Source organism: Sinocyclocheilus grahami, unplaced genomic scaffold, assembly GCF_001515645.1.
Source record: "Sinocyclocheilus grahami isolate Dianchi unplaced genomic scaffold, SAMN03320097.WGS_v1.1 scaffold578.1, whole genome shotgun sequence".
NCBI classification, from domain to species: domain Eukaryota; kingdom Metazoa; phylum Chordata; class Actinopteri; order Cypriniformes; family Cyprinidae; genus Sinocyclocheilus; species Sinocyclocheilus grahami.
Genome location: NW_015505757.1, coordinates 102,619 through 122,085, shown reverse-complemented (window position 1 = coordinate 122,085; position 19,467 = coordinate 102,619). Strand labels below are relative to the sequence as shown.

The window sequence follows — 19,467 nt, the reverse complement described above, 5'->3', positions numbered from 1 at the left end:
CCCCCCCCCCCCCCCCCCCTAAAAAATACTTAGGGTAAACTTGCATGGCAGCAGTGGCATGATGAGGCTCTGGCGTGGCAGTCATGACAGGTGTGGACAGTCAAGACGGGCATGGCGGCCATCTTGTGCAGAGGCTCTGGTGCGGGAGGCATGGTGTGAGCAGGCTGTGGCTTGACAGGCATGACGTGAGCAGGCTCTGGCTTGGCAAGCGTGATTTGAGCAGGCTTTGGCTTGGCAGGCATGATGTGAGCAGGCTCTAGCTGTGAGTTCATGGTCGGCCTCCGTGACTGTGACAGGATAGACTGTGAGTTCATGGACGGCCTCTGTGGCTGTGACTGGACAGATTGTGAGTTCATGGATGGCCTCCTTGGCCGTGACAGGTCAGGCAATGAGCTCAGATATGGCCTCCATGGCCATTACCGGACAGACAGAGAGTTCATGGACAGCTTCCTTGGTCGTGACAAGGCAGACAGAGAGTTCAGAAGTGGGCACTACTGCCTTGAGAGGAGCTGAAGCGGATGTCACCACCACAGGAGGTTCTGCAGCAGAAGCTGCTGCCACCTCTGGAGGTTCTGCAGCGGAAGCTGCCATCTCGGGAGGAACAGGGGCAGACTCATGGACAAGAGAGGCCTCTGGGGCAGACTCATGGACAGGAGAGGCCTCTGGGGCAGATTCATGGACATGAGTAACAGAACAGTGAGTAGCCCAAACACACAGGATGGCTACCGTCATAAAAGGAAGCACTGAGGATAGGGGAACAGCCTCTGTGACAGCCAGTGCTGAGGCCCTGGGGATGCCAGCTGCTCGCAGGACAGACTGTGAGTTCATGGAGAGCCTCTGTGGCTGTGACTGGCTGTGAAAGGACAGACTGTGAGTTCATGGACGGCCTCTGTGGCTGTGACTGGACAGATTGTGAGTTCATGGATGGCCTCCTTGATGGTGACAGGACAGGCAATGAGCTCAGATATGGCCTCCGTGGAGCAGTGGAGGACCTGGACCATGGAGCAGGGGCAGACCATGGAGCAGTGGTAGACTGTGGAGCAGTGGAGGACTTGAGTAACAGAGCATGGACTTGAGTAACAGAGCAGTGAGTAGCCCAAACACACAGGATGGCTACCACCATAACAGGAAGCACTGAGGATAGGGGAACAGCCTCTGTGACAGCCAGTGCCTTGGGGATGCCAGCTGCTCACAATGACATCAGATGTGGTTCCATCACACTGGCAAGCATTCTTATGAGTTCTGGACCAAGCTCCGCATCCACAGGAGCTTGGGTACTATAGCCCCCCATTGAGAAACAAGACACATGACTAAGACAACTAATGCCGAGTTCACACTGCATGACTTTAGCCCGATTTTTCACTCGTCGACAGGTTTTGCGAAATCGCCAGTGTGAGGCAAATCGAGGCAACATACCTGGCAATAAAAACTCATTCTGATTCTGATTCTGATTCTTCTGAATAACGTGAAACCAACAGTGATGCGACGTCTTTGAAAATAGTGCAGTGTGAAGTCGGCATAATCAACAGCATGACACATTGAACAAAGGAACCAATAGCAGGATCACATGACAGGGTAGGAAAACACATGACAGCAACATGAAACATGGTTAAATATCAAAATAAAAGACAAAAAAACTTAAATAAACTTTTTTTGAATGAATGCATCGGTTTCGAATGAGCGCACCTGTTTTTAAACAACAAAATAATGGCTGTTTCGTGGTCTGTTGAGGAAATACAGACGTTCCTCTCATTGATAGCCGAGAAGCGGATCCAGCGAGAGCTTCATGGGACAACGTGGAATGAAAAAGCTTTAAAGGGTTAGTTCACCCAAAAATGAAAATTAGACTGTGTTTTACTCACCCTCGAAGCATCCTAGGTGTATATGACTTTCTTCTTTCAGACGAATCCAGTCGGAGTTATATTTAAAATGGTCCTGGCTATTCCAAGCTCTATCATTGCAGTCAGCGGGTGTTGCAGTTGAACAGTCCACAAGTCGTCAAATAAAACGTGCCTCACACGGCTCCGGGGGGTGAATAAAGGCCTCTTGTAGTGAATCCATGCGTTTTTGTAAGAAAAATATCCATATTTCAAACGTAATAAACACTTTTCTCTCACTTCTGGTATCTGTCATATGTGGAAGCTTGTTAAAGCGAATATTTGACGACTTGTGGACTGTTCAACTGCAATGACTGCAATGATAGAGCTTGGAATAGCCAGAACAATTTTTAATATAACTCCGACTGGATTTGTCTGAAAGAAGGAAGTCATATACACCTAGGATGCCTCGAGGGTGAGTAAAACACAAGCTAATTTTCATTTTTGGGTGAACTAACCCTTTAACGACATGTCTATAATCCTGCCCACTGTAAAGCTGTACTAAACTGCAGTGGAAATGCAAACTGAGCCGAGCCGGGCAGTACCGTACCGTGCCGTACCGAGCCGTACCATGTAGTGGAAAAGTGTCATTACAGTATTTACAATGGCACGCACTCTATAAAGGTCCTAGATAATGCAATTTTCAGCAACTCACTACTTTTAAAACTGTTTTATGGAGGGTTTTTTTGGTCTAATGAAAGTTTTTTTTTAAAGACATTTCACCAGATGAACAATGGGTATGTTAAACAACAGTACAGCGACATTGAACACAGTACTTCTAACCCTCATAGCCTCATCTTCATTCCTGAGATGCTGTTTATTTATAAAGATTCGGAGATGTGAGCTCTAGGGCCTCAGCGGCCATTTGTTTTATATAACTTTAATGCTGTATCAGAGCACTGCATTTGTACTTTTGACTGAATTATTTGCTTGTGTTTATTTCCTTTTATAATGGCTATTATTTTTTATTAAATATTATTGTTCAATAAATAATATTTTATATAAATAGTAATAGTATTTAATAATATTATTTACTATTGAGAAACGGTCTATGTGTTAGCGATGGTGATTATGACTTCAGTGGAGGTTACATCGTTATACCATTAGATGGTGAAAAGAGTCTTTATAGTAGAGTTAGAGTCATTGCTTTTTATTTTCTTCTGCTGAACAATAAAGAAGATATTTTGTAGAATGTTGGTTACCAGACAGTTGACAGTATGCATTGACTTCCATTGTACCTTTTTCATATCTATTTTTGTTTTTCATTGTCATGAGAAATCCCCTTAACCATTGAAAGGATACTATGACAAAGATAATGCTTTCTTCAGAGGACATTCAAACTATCTGTTATATATACATGGCATTTATTCAAATGAATTAATTTTTTGTCTTTCTGGATATTTCAGGTGCTTACAGTACTAGCCAGGGAATTGAAATGATTCGTCAGGACATTGCACGGTACATTGAACAGCGAGATGGAGGAATCACATGTGACCCTGACAACATTTACTTATCCACAGGAGCCAGTGATGCGATCGTGGTAAGCAGATATGACAAACAGACCAAAATGTAACATCAATTTTTTTAAAGTGTTCATGGGAATTGATTTATACAAAATAGATATGTGCATCACACACTCTAGACCAGAGTCTCATCTTCACACTCTTGTGAAGCTTAGGTCCAACCCTGCTCCAATACGCCAACCTGTATAGTTTTCAATTCTGAAAACTTTGATTATGAGGTTCAGATGGGTTGGTTTAATCAGTGAGTTGAGATAAATTTTCACCAGAGTGAATTTTAACTCAAGGACACTGAAAACTTGTCAGCACTGCCCTGTGACTTTTATCAGTAAAATAGTTTTGCTGTTAAAAAGCTGCATTATAGTACACAGCAATAATGTGGTAATATTGCTGTCTAGAGAGACATGGCACAGAAACAGGTAACTGACATGCACAATTTCCCGCTCTTTAAAAGAAAGGTAATTTTATTGCGCTACTTTATTTTACTTCAAAATTCTAGATGTGATGACCTGTAGATAAAGTAAATAGTGCTGTCAAATTTTCGGGCATTCCAACTAAGGTTTGTGGTCACACATAAGGCTCTCTTGCAATTTTCCTGAATCAAAACCCAGTGTGAACTTATGATCTCCAGCATTTGCTGGCAGCAATGCTAAACATTGCCAGGACTGGGCGGTATGACATTATATATCGTTTCCGCGGTATAAAATGTCAGCCTTAACAGATTTTTTCATTCTGTGTATACCGCGACATGTAAATAAGTAGGCGTGGTTAACTCACATACAGCGCACATCAGACTGAGACGCTGCCATTTGTCAAAGAAACATGGAGAAAGATGAATGAACAGATCAGGAGGTTCCACAAAGGATTCAGTTTTCTAAAGGGTTGTTAATAACATGTTGGAACAAAGGTGCAACAGTCAACCGCGAGAGCAGCGCAGCACCCTCAGTTTAGAGGAGCGCACAGGCTCACAACACAGAGGGAGCAATGAACAACCTGCTTGTTAAAGCGAATGTACTTAATCTGAGGCAAAATGACTAAATATTGAGAATGCAACCGAGCGTATTATATTTTTCTAACTCCAAACGATCAAACGCTGATCACCTCCTGTGATTCATCTTAATTTGACGCTCAAATTAACTGATCACATTTTAATACTGCAGAAGGTGCGCACACGCAGTGAGAGGCGAATATGAAAGGCTGAGCACGTGTCAGTCTTCACCATGCTGGAGTCAAATAATGATGTGGTTATAAGGTGTGTATAATTTAAACAGCTTAGTCAGCACAACAGTAGTTGATGTTCAGTTTGCATACTGCTGCTCTCCTTCTGGTCACTATTGAACTCTTCACTCTGGTATTAATAGTATCCTACTTATTAAGGAAGTAATTTTAAAATAATTTTAAATTAATTCAGAAAACTATATTTAAAGTTTAATTGCACCTACATGTTGCATTTAATATTAGTCAGTTGGGGGCAGTTAATCTAAAAGTTGAGTGTGCTTTTACTAAATTAATCATTTACCAAATAAAAAGAAAGATGGGTAAAGTACTTTTAATTTCTATAGTATTTGAGTTTATTTATAATATAAAGCCCTTTTGTCAATTTTCAGAATAACTACATATCTAAATAACTATATCGTAAAATATATCATTACCATGAAATAAAATTAGTCATACCATGAAATTTTGGTCATACCGCCCACCTCTAGCCCCAGCGTATTTCAAAGCATCTGTGTGTCGAGACTCCTAAACAGACATTTGAGGAAGAATACCAGTACAAACAGCTCAGCATGTTTTGTGCAATAAATAACACGTACTGCATGATTTTTGTGGATTGTATTGCGAGCAAAACCATGTGTATTTGTATGTTTTTCCTGTGTGTAGAGTTGTAAATTTACTGTGTATTTATTGCATGTATTTATTTATTGTTTTTGGGATTATGATATATTATTTTCTTATCACTCATCAACTGTAAATGCAAGCTCTCCAGATGGATATTATTATCAATATCTACAGCATTTACAGTAAATCAGATTATTCCTGGATAATGTATTTTTATCCATGTCAACGTTTCTCTTATCAAACTTAAGTAACCATTTCTCTTCAGATTTTTGACTAAAATTTAGGTGCATCCCTAAGACTCTAACCAGTTGAAATATATAATAGAAACAACAGCTTTCCTATTTTTATGCATGCATGGATAAAAGTTGATACTGCGCAACGACAGACACAGAACATGCGGCTACATTTATTTGTGGAACTTAAGAAATGTATTCGGTTTGAACCGGAACACCATATTCCTTCAAAATTCACTCAGACTCACTCCTCAAAATTCACTCAGATTTTATGTACATTTTATGTGAAGAGCACTTTTAAGTCAGTATTTTCATTTCTTTACTTGCCCACTGGTGTCGCAACATTACTCAAACTACTAAAAAAAGTGTACACAAGGTCATGTTAGGTGTGTGCATTTTTCTGGTAAGTTTATTTTTATTTTATGTTATGTGTCTGTGGGAAATGGAGTACACACTTTTCAATGCCTAAAATGGACAGTAAAAATACAGCATAGGCATAGGAGCAAAACCATAAAAGCACAGATAGATACTGTTAGAAAACAGCAAATATTGTTTTTATGTTTGCATGACAATATACTGTACAAAGGGAGTCGTGACAACAAAGTGGGGATCCACGTGCAGGCTTTATTCCAAAGAGTGTAGTCAGAACTGGCAGGGTCAAACACCAGCAAACAAACCCATCCAGGGCAAAGACAAAAGAGTAATCCACAAGTCAGGCGAAGGTCAGGGCAGGCAGCAAACAATAATAAACAAGTCAAGTCAAGTCACCTTTAACAAGGCGCTCTGATTGTTTTTGTTGTAGAATACGATAGGGGATATATTCACACGTTATAAAACTGAAAAATAATGGTGTATAAAATCGATTTTAAGATAAAAAATTTTTACGACAAAGAATTAACTTGACGGAGCTCAAACTCAAACCACACGGCACGACAAGGAGACAGTCCAGGGATCAAAACATGTAGGTGAGGAAATAGGGAAACTAGAAACACGGAAACTAAGAAAAACACGGAAGAGCTAAGCAATATTCAATCACCAGTGAAAAGAGAGTGTGTCTGTGCTATTCTTATAGTCCTACTAATATGAGGCAGCTGTGAACTGGTAATGAGAGTGATGAGTCCAGGCAAAGGATTGTGAGAAATGGAGTCCTGGGTGAATGATAAAAGTCAGGGATGGAGTGCCGTCTGGTGGAGCTCATGGGCACTCCAGTGGGTGATCGGGACAGAGCCCCCCCCCCCCCCTCTAAGGAGCGGCTTCCAGATGCTCCTTAACTGACCAGAGTTCAGGAGGGAGGTGGAGCAGAGGCGGAACAGGGGGAGGGATGGAGGACTAGGTCCATGAGGAAGGGGAGGAACAGAGGACTGAGGTAAAGCCGGTGGAGCAGGAAGCCAAGGCAGAGCAGTGAGCTAAGGCGGAGCCGGCAGAGCAGGGTGCCAGGGCGGAGCCGACAGAGCAGGGTGCCAGGGCAGAGCCGAAGAGCACCAGGGCAGAGCAGGCAGATCAGGGGACCACCAGAGCGGAGCTGAAGACCACCACGGCGGAGCAGACTGAGCTGACGGCTTTGAAGACTACCAGGATGGAGCAGGTGGAGCTGAAGAGCACCAGAGCGGAGCAGAAGACCACCATGGCAGAGCAGACGGGGCTGACGGCTTTGAAGACCACGAGGACGGAGCAGGCAGAGCTGAAGAGCTGAAGAGCACCAGAGCAGAGCGGGTGGATCAGAGAACCACCAGGGCAAAGCAGAAGACCACCAGAGTAGGGCAGAAGAACACCACGGCGGATCTGTCATGACTGAAACAAAAGGCACTGAGAGGTTACTGTGGCCGTAACAAGACGGATGGACAGTTCAGAAACAGCATCTTTGGTCGTAACAGGGCGAGCAGAGAGTTCAGGGGCAGCTCTTTTGACCGTGACATGACAGGCAGAGAGTTCAAAGATGATCTCCCTGGTCGTGGCAGGACAGACTGAGAGTTCATAGACGGTCTCGTTGACCGTGACAGGACAGACAGAGAGTTCAAAGATGACCTCCTTGATATTGACAGGACATACTGAGAGTTCATAGACGGTCTCCTTGACTGTAACATGACCTGGTTGGAACAGGAAAGGCAGAGAGTTCACAGATGGCCTCCATAGCCGTGACAGGACAGGCAGAGAGTTCACAGACGGCCTCCATAGCCGTGACAGGATAGGCAGAGAGTTCACAGATGGCCCCCATAGCCGTGACAGGAGAGTCAGTGAGTTCACAGACGACCTCCATAGCCATGACTGAACAGTCATAGAGCTCTGAAACAACCTCCTTGGGCATTACAAGACAAACAGAATTTGTGACCGGCCTTCCTGGCCAGGACAGGACAGTCACTGAGTTAAGAATAGACCTCCTTGGTCGAAACAGGACAGACTGAGAGTTCAGAAACGGCCTTCTTAGCCGTAACAGGACTTACTGAGGGTTCAGAAACGGCCTCTTTGGCCGAAACAGGACAGGCAAAGAGTTCATAAACGGCCTCCTTGTCCATGGATGGACAGGCGAAGAGCTCAAAGACGGCCTCCCTGGCCGAGACAGGACAGGCTGAGAGTTCTGATATGGTCTCATTGGCCGTGATAGGACAATCAGAGGGTTCACAGGCGGCCTCTTTGGCCGCGGCTGGACTGGCAGAGAGCTCAAAGGCGGATGTTGCCACCTCTGGAGTTTCTGCAGCAGAAGCCGCCACCTCGGGAGGAGCTGAAGCGAATGTCGCTGCTTCGAAAGGTCCGGCAGTGCTAGCTGCCACCTCAGGAGGAGCTGGAGCAGACGCCGCCGCTTCGGGAGGTTCTGGAGCAGATGCCACCACCTCAGGAAGAGTCATTGGAACAGGAAACGGCACTCCTTGCCGTGACGAGGGAACTGGAGTGGACTCAAGGACTGGAGCAGGCTCTGGGACTAGAGTGGACTCAGAAAAAGATTCGGGGACTAGAGTAGGCGCCACCACCTCAGGAGGTTCTGCAGTGGGAGCTGCAACCTCTGAGGAAACTACGGTGGTGTGTGTGACCCAAACACACAGAATGGCCATAGCCATAACTGGTAGGATAAAGAATACATCGTCTATCACAGAGACTGAAGGTGCTGTGCCAGGGGAACTGGAGTGAGTAGCGTAGTAGTAGTTGAAGCATTTATATGTGGACGGAGATTTTTTTTAAAACGGAAGAAGGAAAAACTCAGTTTATAAAAATACCCGTGTACATGTGGACATGGCCTTATAGTCCTACTAATATGAGGCAGCTGTGAACTGGTAATGAGAGTGATGAGTCCGGGCAAAGGATTGTGGGAAATGGAGTCCTGGTAGAGCCCTGCACGGGCCTCAAATATAGGCCCTAGCCCGGCCCTGGCCCGAGACGCTCAGGCCCTAGCCCGGCCCGTGTCCGACAGCTCATCAGAATTCTTGGCCCGAGTCCGACCCCAGTCCGACCCGAGCCCGTCTTTTCCCCCCTTCTCGCAAAACAGCTTATACTATTGTTTCAGCTATTAAAATAGTTCCGTTTTGTATGTAATGTCAAAACGATTATATTTCATTTCGTTTTTTTATTAAGTTAATTTAGAAAACCTTTTGGAGCACTTTTTGTTCGTCAAATGTAAGTAACGACCAAGCGGCCAGAGGCAGACAGTGAGTTGATCATATGTTTGATCAGTTTAGCCTTCTCAAATCATCACGACTTGCCTAAAATAAAATCTATACATATAAAACAGTTCAAGCCTATCACAATGTTAGTTTAAATGTTTAGCCTATATAAATGTGCGCTATTAGACGCATATCTATTCGTTTGTGCGAAGAGCTAAAGCGCACTTTACAGGACATGGATCCGGGCGCGATCATTTGCATTGGAAACAACGTAAAATATGCCGTAATTTTTGCTCATAAAGGTAAGAATAATGCATCACTCGGCACTATAAAGGGTCTACTTTTATTTGTGTGCACTCACAATATCAACAAAACGTTGTGCTTTTATAAAATAAAGGATACATACAGGATGCGCTTTCTGTAATTTCGTGCAGGAGCGCTTCACAATTATTAACCGAAACTCAGCGAATACTTGCCTAACAGACTTGCTAAATATATCTATAGAAAGCTTTAAATTACTACTTTAAAACTAAATAATTCAAATCAAAAACAAAAACTCTTTTTACAGATTTTATAAAAAAATCCGTAAAAATGCATTTATCGCTAAAGGCGCGTCCAATGAGGAGATGGCGAGTCAGGATCGTCATCTTCATCTTTGCGACACGGACTAAGAAAACACTAATTTATTAATAAATAATTCAAATATCTTCTTACTATCTTCTACCAGAGGTAGTCGAGGACGCATTGTGATCGGATTTCAGTGTAATGTAAACGCAATCCAGCCATCGTGTCTGCATTTGCAGGTCGACAAAATGCAACACGCATTCTCTCCCGATCTGTCAGAAGAACAGAGCGCTAGTGAGACTCGTACATTTATTTTGATTTGTAAAATGTCCCGCGACTGATAATAGTTTTCAAAAGAAAACCCACCACTTTAGGTCGACTTTGCACCACAGACTTATTTAAATATTGCGCAGGAAATCTGTTGATGTTGCCAAGTGTAAACGTGCCGTGTCCTGATTGACTGATGATCCGATCTGCTTGATCAGATCACGGTGATCGCATGTTAAAGAGATAGTTCACCCAAAAATTCTGTCATCATTTAATCACCCTCTTGTCGTTCCAAACCTGTATGAGTTGCTTTCTTATGTTGAACACAAAAGAAGATATTTTGAAGATGGCTGGTAATCAAACAGTCGGTGGTTGCCATTGACTTCCATAGTATTTTTTTTGGAAGTCAATGGCAACCACCAACTGTTTGATTACCAGCAATCTTCAAATAATCTTCTTTTGTGTTCAACATAAGTAAGCAACTCATACAGGTTTGGAACGACATGAGGGTGAGTAAATGATGACAGAATTTTCTTTTTTGGGTGAACTATCCCTTTAATGCCAAGTGTTATGCAGCCTAAGTTAATGAAGACAGAACTATAGTGGCCTGTTTAAAGATTAAACTGACCTGCACGTGACGCACTACACAGCTACATTTCGCTTTTTCTGGCATGGCCGCTTCATCTTCATTCTCCATTTTTTGCATTGAATTTTGCATTGATTCTCTTGTATAAATGGCTGCATGAAAACTTGAGTGTGTGTGGAAAAGCTTCTTTTAAAAAAAACATATGCTATTAGGATAAAATCTACACAAAGTTTTATTCACGTGCTCCTGGATACTATAGACCAGGGCTGTCCAAACTCAGTCCTGGAGGGCCGGTGTCCTGCAGAGTTTAGCTCCAACCCTAATTAAACACACCTGAACCAGCTAATCAAGCTCTTACTAGGCATAGAAACTTCCAGTCAGGTGTGTTGAGGCAAGTTGGAGCTAAACTCTGCAGGACACCGGCCCTCCAGCACCGAGTTTGGACAGCCCTGCTATAGACTCTTTATGTTTAAATATTTTCACTAAATGTCAGTGTGTTAGAGAATGAAATATCAGAATTACTTTTAACGATCTGTCTTTGTCCATGTGTCAGACCATGCTTAAATTGCTGGTATCAGGAGAAGGAATGTCTCGTACAGGAGTGATGATTTCCATCCCTCAGTATCCACTGTACTCCGCTGCTCTGGCTGATTTGGGTGCTGTACAAATCAGTTATTATCTGGATGAAGACAACTGCTGGAGTTTGGACATCTGTGAGTTACGACGCGCCCTGCAGGAAGCAAAGAAGCACTGCAGCCCTCGAGCACTGTGCATTATAAATCCTGGAAACCCTACAGGTTTGATGACAAATCTATCAGCTTTTTTTATGGTGGTCAGTTTGTGATTCCCAAAATCAGAGCAGAAAGTCTTAAATACATAAAGCTATGGCATGAAATGTTGCATGCACTGCAAAAATAAAATAAATAATAAATCAATCAATAAAATGTAATATAAAAATGTAGATACATTTACATGAGATGCAAAATAAGAATAAGTCTTGCTTTCTTTGGAATTTAACAAAATTAAATAAGTTTATGCTTAAAGCAAGAACAAATATCTGTCAATGGTGTATGCAAACTAGTATTCTTTTGAATTTTTTTCTGACCACATTGACATTGTTGTTTTAATCTTAAACTCACTTAATTGTTTCTCAGAAAAAAAGACTTTTTATTTTATGTCTTCTTATCTATGTAAAGGTTATTTCCATATTCTAGTGTTTATTCAGGATATTCAAGTCTTTAATCTATTTTTTTATGTAAAATGAATTAAAACATAATAGAGATCTGTTGGAAGTTGCTAATACAACTCATTGCCTGCTTGCTAGACTTTCACATATAGTATTGAGTTCCTTTCAATTGTCCTTTAAATTTCGATTACTTGGTCTTAAAAAGGTAAAAAAAAAAAAAAAAAGGTCTTAAATTTACCTTCATAAAACCCACAGAACCCTGTAGTAGTATTTATTAAGGATTTCTCAATTATCCAAACTTTTATTTGCATGAAATTGTTGTTGCAGTTGTGAAGACAGGAACAATCATTGGGCTAGAAAACATCAAACTAATATGGCAACACTGTTTGTCTTTACCTGACAGGTCAAGTGCAAAGCCGGCAGTGCATTGAGGATGTGATCCGATTTGCTGCAGCAGAAAAGCTTTTCCTCATGGCTGATGAGGTGATTTGTATGATAGGCTTATACATTTTTTTTCAAAATAAATACATAAAAACACACATTAATAATATTTTCAACACGCCCTGTTTTATCCAGGTCTATCAAGACAATGTTTACGCGGACGGGTGTAAATTTCACTCCTTTAAGAGGGTTCTGTTTGAAATGGGTCTGGAATACTCTGAGAAAGTGGAACTAGCTTCGTTTCACTCAACGTCAAAATGCTACATGGGAGAGTGAGTATCCAAAACAAGAGAAGAGCAGTTGACCTTTAGGTGATTTGGGAGAATTATTCCATAGGGAATATTATAGAATTTCTTCCTAACAACTTCTTGTTTTTAAAGGTTTAGTTCACCTAAAAATCCAAATTCTAACATCGTGTCATTTTGAATCCGTAACTCTTTCTTGGAAACACAATTTAAGATATTTTTTAATCAAACCTGAGAGATTTCTGTCCCTCCACTGAAAGCCCATTACATTAAAGTTTGACAATTCAAAAGTTTCAAGACCTCTGAAAAGACATGATTGCTTTATATGATGAAAACGTGAATTTTGGCTTTTATTCACATATAAACATTGATCAACACACATACAGAGAGCTCATCGAATATGGTAAACACAGCATCAAACACACTTGCTTTATGCTCCTGAATCAGTGAGGGTTGAACTTGCATTTCACACAAGCACGTTTGAGCACAATCATCACATACTGCTTTCACCAGTTACAAACACATTTGTAGTCGATTTAAAGAAAATGTCCTATATTGTTCCTCCATGGTTTGAAATGAAGGTTATGAGATGATGTGGGAAAAGCATACAGTATACAAATACTGTGAAAGAAATTATTTGTTTTGACCAAATAGTAGTGTTCTAAAATAAATCAAGTAAACAGTTAAGCTCTAAACCTGTCTGTCTTGCTTCTTTAAGGTGTGGTTTTCGTGGTGGTTATATGGAGGTGGTAAATCTAGACCCTGAGGTGAAAGTTCAACTCACTAAGCTGGTATCTGTGCGGCTGTGTCCTCCAGTGCCTGGGCAGGCTCTTCTAGATGTTGTGGTCAATCCACCCCAACCAGATGAACCCTCATATGACACATTCATTAAGGTCTATATTGTCCCATTGACTGTTTCCTTTGTACACTCTAAAAAATAACCCAGTGGATTTGTAAATAACGTATTAATAAATAGCTATAATAATATCTCTGAATGTCACTTAAGTTCTTTTTTTATTCGAACTGCTTACAAATCCAACAGTTAATTTAGTCTAAAATTTAGATATATTTTTTCACTAAAAGAAATTAGTATTTGACCAAGAAATTATATTTTTAAGATATACTCAATATTTTTGTTGAGTGTTGAACTACAGTTATCACTCCATATTAATATTCTTGCATCTTTAACAACAACTTAAAAAAATTAAGTTAGAAACAATTAACAATCTTGTGCAAAGAGAGGGAACATTTCTTTTAAAAAAAAAAGGTCTTAAATTTACCTTCATAAAACCCACAGAACCCTGTAGTAGTATTTATTAAGGATTTCTCAATTATCCAAACTTTTATTTGCATGAAATTGTTGTTGCAGTTGTGAAGACAGGAACAATCATTGGGCTAGAAAACATCAAACTAATATGGCAACACTGTTTGTCTTTACCTGACAGGTCAAGTGCAAAGCCGGCAGTGCATTGAGGATGTGATCCGATTTGCTGCAGCAGAAAAGCTTTTCCTCATGGCTGATGAGGTGATTTGTATGATAGGCTTATACATTTTTTTTCAAAATAAATACATAAAAACACACATTAATAATATTTTCAACACGCCCTGTTTTATCCAGGTCTATCAAGACAATGTTTACGCGGACGGGTGTAAATTTCACTCCTTTAAGAGGGTTCTGTTTGAAATGGGTCTGGAATACTCTGAGAAAGTGGAACTAGCTTCGTTTCACTCAACGTCAAAATGCTACATGGGAGAGTGAGTATCCAAAACAAGAGAAGAGCAGTTGACCTTTAGGTGATTTGGGAGAATTATTCCATAGGGAATATTATAGAATTTCTTCCTAACAACTTCTTGTTTTTAAAGGTTTAGTTCACCTAAAAATCCAAATTCTAACATCGTGTCATTTTGAATCCGTAACTCTTTCTTGGAAACACAATTTAAGATATTTTTTAATCAAACCTGAGAGATTTCTGTCCCTCCACTGAAAGCCCATTACATTAAAGTTTGACAATTCAAAAGTTTCAAGACCTCTGAAAAGACATGATTGCTTTATATGATGAAAACGTGAATTTTGGCTTTTATTCACATATAAACATTGATCAACACACATACAGAGAGCTCATCGAATATGGTAAACACAGCATCAAACACACTTGCTTTATGCTCCTGAATCAGTGAGGGTTGAACTTGCATTTCACACAAGCACGTTTGAGCACAATCATCACATACTGCTTTCACCAGTTACAAACACATTTGTAGTCGATTTAAAGAAAATGTCCTATATTGTTCCTCCATGGTTTGAAATGAAGGTTATGAGATGATGTGGGAAAAGCATACAGTATACAAATACTGTGAAAGAAATTATTTGTTTTGACCAAATAGTAGTGTTCTAAAATAAATCAAGTAAACAGTTAAGCTCTAAACCTGTCTGTCTTGCTTCTTTAAGGTGTGGTTTTCGTGGTGGTTATATGGAGGTGGTAAATCTAGACCCTGAGGTGAAAGTTCAACTCACTAAGCTGGTATCTGTGCGGCTGTGTCCTCCAGTGCCTGGGCAGGCTCTTCTAGATGTTGTGGTCAATCCACCCCAACCAGATGAACCCTCATATGACACATTCATTAAGGTCTATATTGTCCCATTGACTGTTTCCTTTGTACACTCTAAAAAATAACCCAGTGGATTTGTAAATAACGTATTAATAAATAGCTATAATAATATCTCTGAATGTCACTTAAGTAATTTTTTATTCGAACATACCAAAATAAATGCTTACAAATCCAACAGTTAATTTAGTCTAAAATTTAGACTTTTTCTAAAGAAATTAGTATTTGACCAAGAAATTATATTTTTAAGATATACTCAATATTTTTGTTGAGTGTTGAACTACAGTTATCACTCCATATTAATATTCTTGCATCTTTAACAACAACTTAAAAAAATTAAGTTAGAAACAATTAACAATCTTGTGCAAAGAGAGGGAACATTTCTTTTTCCCAGCATGCTTTGATGCTGATTGTACAGGGAGTGTAAATGTTGAAATTGAGTGTTATTTTGTTATTCTGTGTCAAGGACAGACCAAGAGGTTTCACAACTATAAAATGTACTCAATATTTTTAAGTCTATACTTGTTTCATCCCCTCCCCCCGGACCCAAGGAAAAGAGAAAAAAATTAAGTACATCATACTTAAAATTTTTTAGAGTGTACAGGTTGACAAATTTCTCTAGCCAACAAGAAAGTAATCAAACCTTTTCTCCATTGTCTTCAGGAACGCACAGACACTTTGGCCACACTGGCAGAGAAGGCCAGCATGACGCAAGAAATCTTGAATCAGGTCCCAGGAATAAAATGTAACCCAGTGCAGGGTGCAATGTACACTTTCCCACGTATCCACCTCCCACCGAAAGCCATCCTGGAGGCCAAGGTAGGATGAACTTGTGATCAGTAAAACCTAACAATTGTTCACTTGCCACTTCATGCATTTTTACTGATCAGATACCTATCTGATTTCTAACAGACAGCTGCTTGGTTTGAAAGTGATTTCTGTGTGAGCTGTGCTTAATACATTGCTACACTATTGACAACAGACATTTGCTATTGACACACTATTTTCCTAATTAATGCTGTTCAGTTGCTTTGACACAATCTGTATTGTTAAAAGCCCTATATAAATAAAGGTGACTTGACTTGACTTGACTATTGTAACTACCCTTTGAAGTGAATTGATTGGGATTCATAGGGCATATTCCACTGAGTTACCATAATTTACTGGGACAGTGCAACCCTAGCCCTAACAATTGACTACCCATAAAATTAAAGTGGAAATCCTTCACTCCTACTAATTCTTCAGTGCACGCAAAGTTTAAGAGCTGTCACAGATCCTTTATGAACCTAGAAATGGCTGAATAATAGTTTACAGCCAAAAGTAGTGGGTGTTTCTTTTTCTCAAATATTGTCTCAAATATTTTATAAGATATTGTTGTTAATATTCTCTGATTATAGGCCTTTGTATTTGTTAGTTATTAAAGAAGCAGAATTTTGATTTTGGCCTTTATTTGCTCTAGAAGATTATGTTGTTCTGTACATATAAGTGAATAATTTCAGAATAATGATGAATAGTTTAGGAATCGAGAATATAACATGCCCTTGAACGAAAAAAGCTGTCTGTGAATCACAAAGTAAACAAAGTAAGAATTGCAGGATTGGTTTTAGTTGCAGGATTGGTTTTACTACTACACTTGATACACACTTTCTCTGTCACCTAAGGATTTGACCTTGAATTTGTAGTTAGTTTACGAGCATGTCTCTAGACATGTGTGACGTCTGCAGCGAATAATGTCATTACGAACAATAGGAACACATTTACACAGCTGTCATATACAAACCCAATTCCAAAAAAGTTGGGACACTGTACAAATTGTGAGTAAAAAAGGAATGGAATAATTTACAAATCTCATAAACTTATATTTTATTCACAATTTGTACAGTCCCAACTTTTTTGGAATCGGGTTTGTATTATATTTCACTTGTTTGACTTGAACAGCATCATAAAACTCTAACCAAAATCTCCCATCCAATCCAATTTTAGGAGAAGGGACAAGTTCCGGATATGTTTTACTGTATGAAGCTTCTGGAAGAAACGGGCATCTGTTTGGTTCCTGGCAGTGGCTTTGGGCAGCGAGATGGCACCTACCATTTCAGGTATTTCTCTCTTTTTACAAACAAGAATGATGAGATTAGCCTTGGATATGTTTGTGACAAAGGTTCGGGTGTCCTAGTCCAGAAGGAGCTGATGGGAAATTAAGAGTGAAATAACATCAGAAATAAAAGCCAATACAAAAAATGTTTGTTATAAAATGTATAAAGTATATAAATTAAGTTATAAACGGAAGTTACATTTTTTTTTAAATGTACCATTGGGAAAAGTGGGCAAACATCCTACAGGCTTCAGTTCCAAACTTGCTCCAACACACCTACACTCAAAAAAAAATAACTCTTTGGTTGAAAATGATTCAATCATGGACAGTGGTTCTACATGGTTGAATCAGTTATTTGGAATTGTCTAATTTTAGTTCAGTATTTGTGTAGAGATTCCATTGTGTAGAACCACTTTCTGTGCAAGTTCAGCCAAAATGTTATGATGACATACTAGCAAGTTAAATACAACTTATTTACACATGTTAGATTTCGGCAGTCTAAAGATAACACTGTCTACATCCCTAGAACTCCCATTGGAGTTGAATTCTATTTAGCAGGTCCTCAACCCAAGCACACACTCCACACTTCACCACAATGGTAACTCGCACAGAAACGGAACAGAAAGTGTTTTAAAATACCAACATAATAGACTTTTCACAAGTCTCCCTATTTTCTCATCTTGCTAAAAATGCATAATGCATAAAAGCACTTTATTTCAGCATTTTCCCTCCCCATATCCAGCCCTGTGCAAATGATGGGAAGTGTAAAACTGATTTTGAGCTACTTGATTGAAACCTGTTCTTTTAAAATAAAAACATTGATTTAAGCCAAAAAAGGAGCCATTTCAAGTAAATTTAACATGATGCAGTCATGTTTGAACAAGAAACCTGATACAATGTTATTGAATCAAAATGAATTGTTCAAATAAATAGAACAGTGTCAGAGGCAATCCTCATATGCAAAGTGCGCATTTTGCGTAGGGCACCAAAAACACCAGTTTTGTTTTTTTATTTTGGCCAGTCATTATGAAAACATGAATGTTCCTTTCCTTAACTGCTAATAACATTGCAGTGTTAAGAAAGTTAACATTGTAAATTTCAAAAAGGCAATCTGTTAGCCTCATTTATTTACAAAAGATAAAGTAAAATGTAAAAAAAAATCAATTACATTTAAGACTACAGTGATCTAAAAGGAGTTGGCAGAAGCCATTTTTTATGCTTACTCTTCTCACAATTTCAAAATGTATGTTCATTCAATCTCTTTTAATATTATAACTATTAAGCATCTCAACATGAAACAACAAAATATTATGTATTCATATTTTATTAACTGGCCATGTGTAAACATATGGAGGGAAAAGCTTTAAAATATGTTAAGGAATTACAATTATTTTTAGAAATGTATAAATATTGTTTTGTTGGGTGTGACACTGTGCTCACTTCTGCCAAAGCTGCAATGATTACTAGATTAAGAGCCAGGGGGTGTAAACTTTTTGAACAAGATGATCAGTCTAAATTAGAATAATTTTGTCATTCTTAGAAAAACTTAAATATCTTCTGTAGCTTCTGAAGGGCAATACCAAATAATTTTGGTATGAATATTCTACTTTTTTTTATATACTTTAGTTGTCCTCTGTGTGAAAATATGGATTTTCTGAAGAACAATGTGTAGTTTAGCTGCATATAGGACAAACGAAGGATTTATGAACAGCTGTCACAAAACAGAAAAACCGTTGTTGATCATCCAGGTATTGACACACAGTAAATTTATTTTATTTTATTATTTTGTCTTGTGGACTATATGTAAACATCTGTTTGTGAAATGGTTTATTCAGGGCAGTGCTGCTTAAAAATGCATTTTTTAATGATCTTATTTTGAATTATTAACATATATATTGCCAATTCTGTCAGGTGTATATAACTAGTGCTAGATTTTGATGCTTTTTGCAAGTGGTGGCCAAGTTAGCCGTCATGCCAGTTATAGAATTAGTTTGGACTTCTGTGTCAAAGTCTGAACACACACTTTGCATTTTTGCAGCATAAACTGTGGTTGTTTGTTGTTGGTAGATTCTTGCGTTATCACTTGAAACATGTTTTTTTTTTAAATTCACAAGTTATGCCTCAGGACCTCAGTATCTGTCCTTAGCCACAGACAGCCTCCCAATGCCATTATAGCTTTTCCCTTCAGCTTCAAAACCAATAGTTGAACTCATCTTTTAATCACATAAATGTCCACTCAGATAATTTATTTTTTCTTTCAGTAGCAGTTTGCTTAATTTATTTGTCTAATCCCAGTATCCTTTGAGGGTCATCATGCACCTAATGCTTTCGTAAACATAATTATCCTAGTGATTGTAAGATGGAACAATCTAATGATAAGAAATCCATGGTGATTTAATAATCACCATGGATTTCAATTGTGT

General features: G+C 39.3%; 1 protein-coding gene across 1 annotated transcript in view; it reads left to right on the top strand.

Annotated features, from left to right (window-relative positions):
* Positions 1-17,151, top strand: part of LOC107556750 (alanine aminotransferase 2-like) — a 22,392-nt gene extending 5,241 nt beyond the window's left edge. The window contains exons 3-11 of the mRNA XM_016239943.1: positions 344-484; positions 910-1,056; positions 3,284-3,417; positions 11,033-11,276; positions 12,069-12,148; positions 12,242-12,378; positions 13,070-13,244; positions 15,616-15,771; positions 16,936-17,151. Coding sequence (XP_016095429.1) covers positions 344-484; positions 910-1,056; positions 3,284-3,417; positions 11,033-11,276; positions 12,069-12,148; positions 12,242-12,378; positions 13,070-13,244; positions 15,616-15,771; positions 16,936-17,151 — 1,430 coding nt within the window. The remainder of the gene's footprint in view (positions 1-343; positions 485-909; positions 1,057-3,283; positions 3,418-11,032; positions 11,277-12,068; positions 12,149-12,241; positions 12,379-13,069; positions 13,245-15,615; positions 15,772-16,935) is intronic.
* The last annotated feature ends 2,316 nt before the right edge of the window (positions 17,152-19,467 follow it).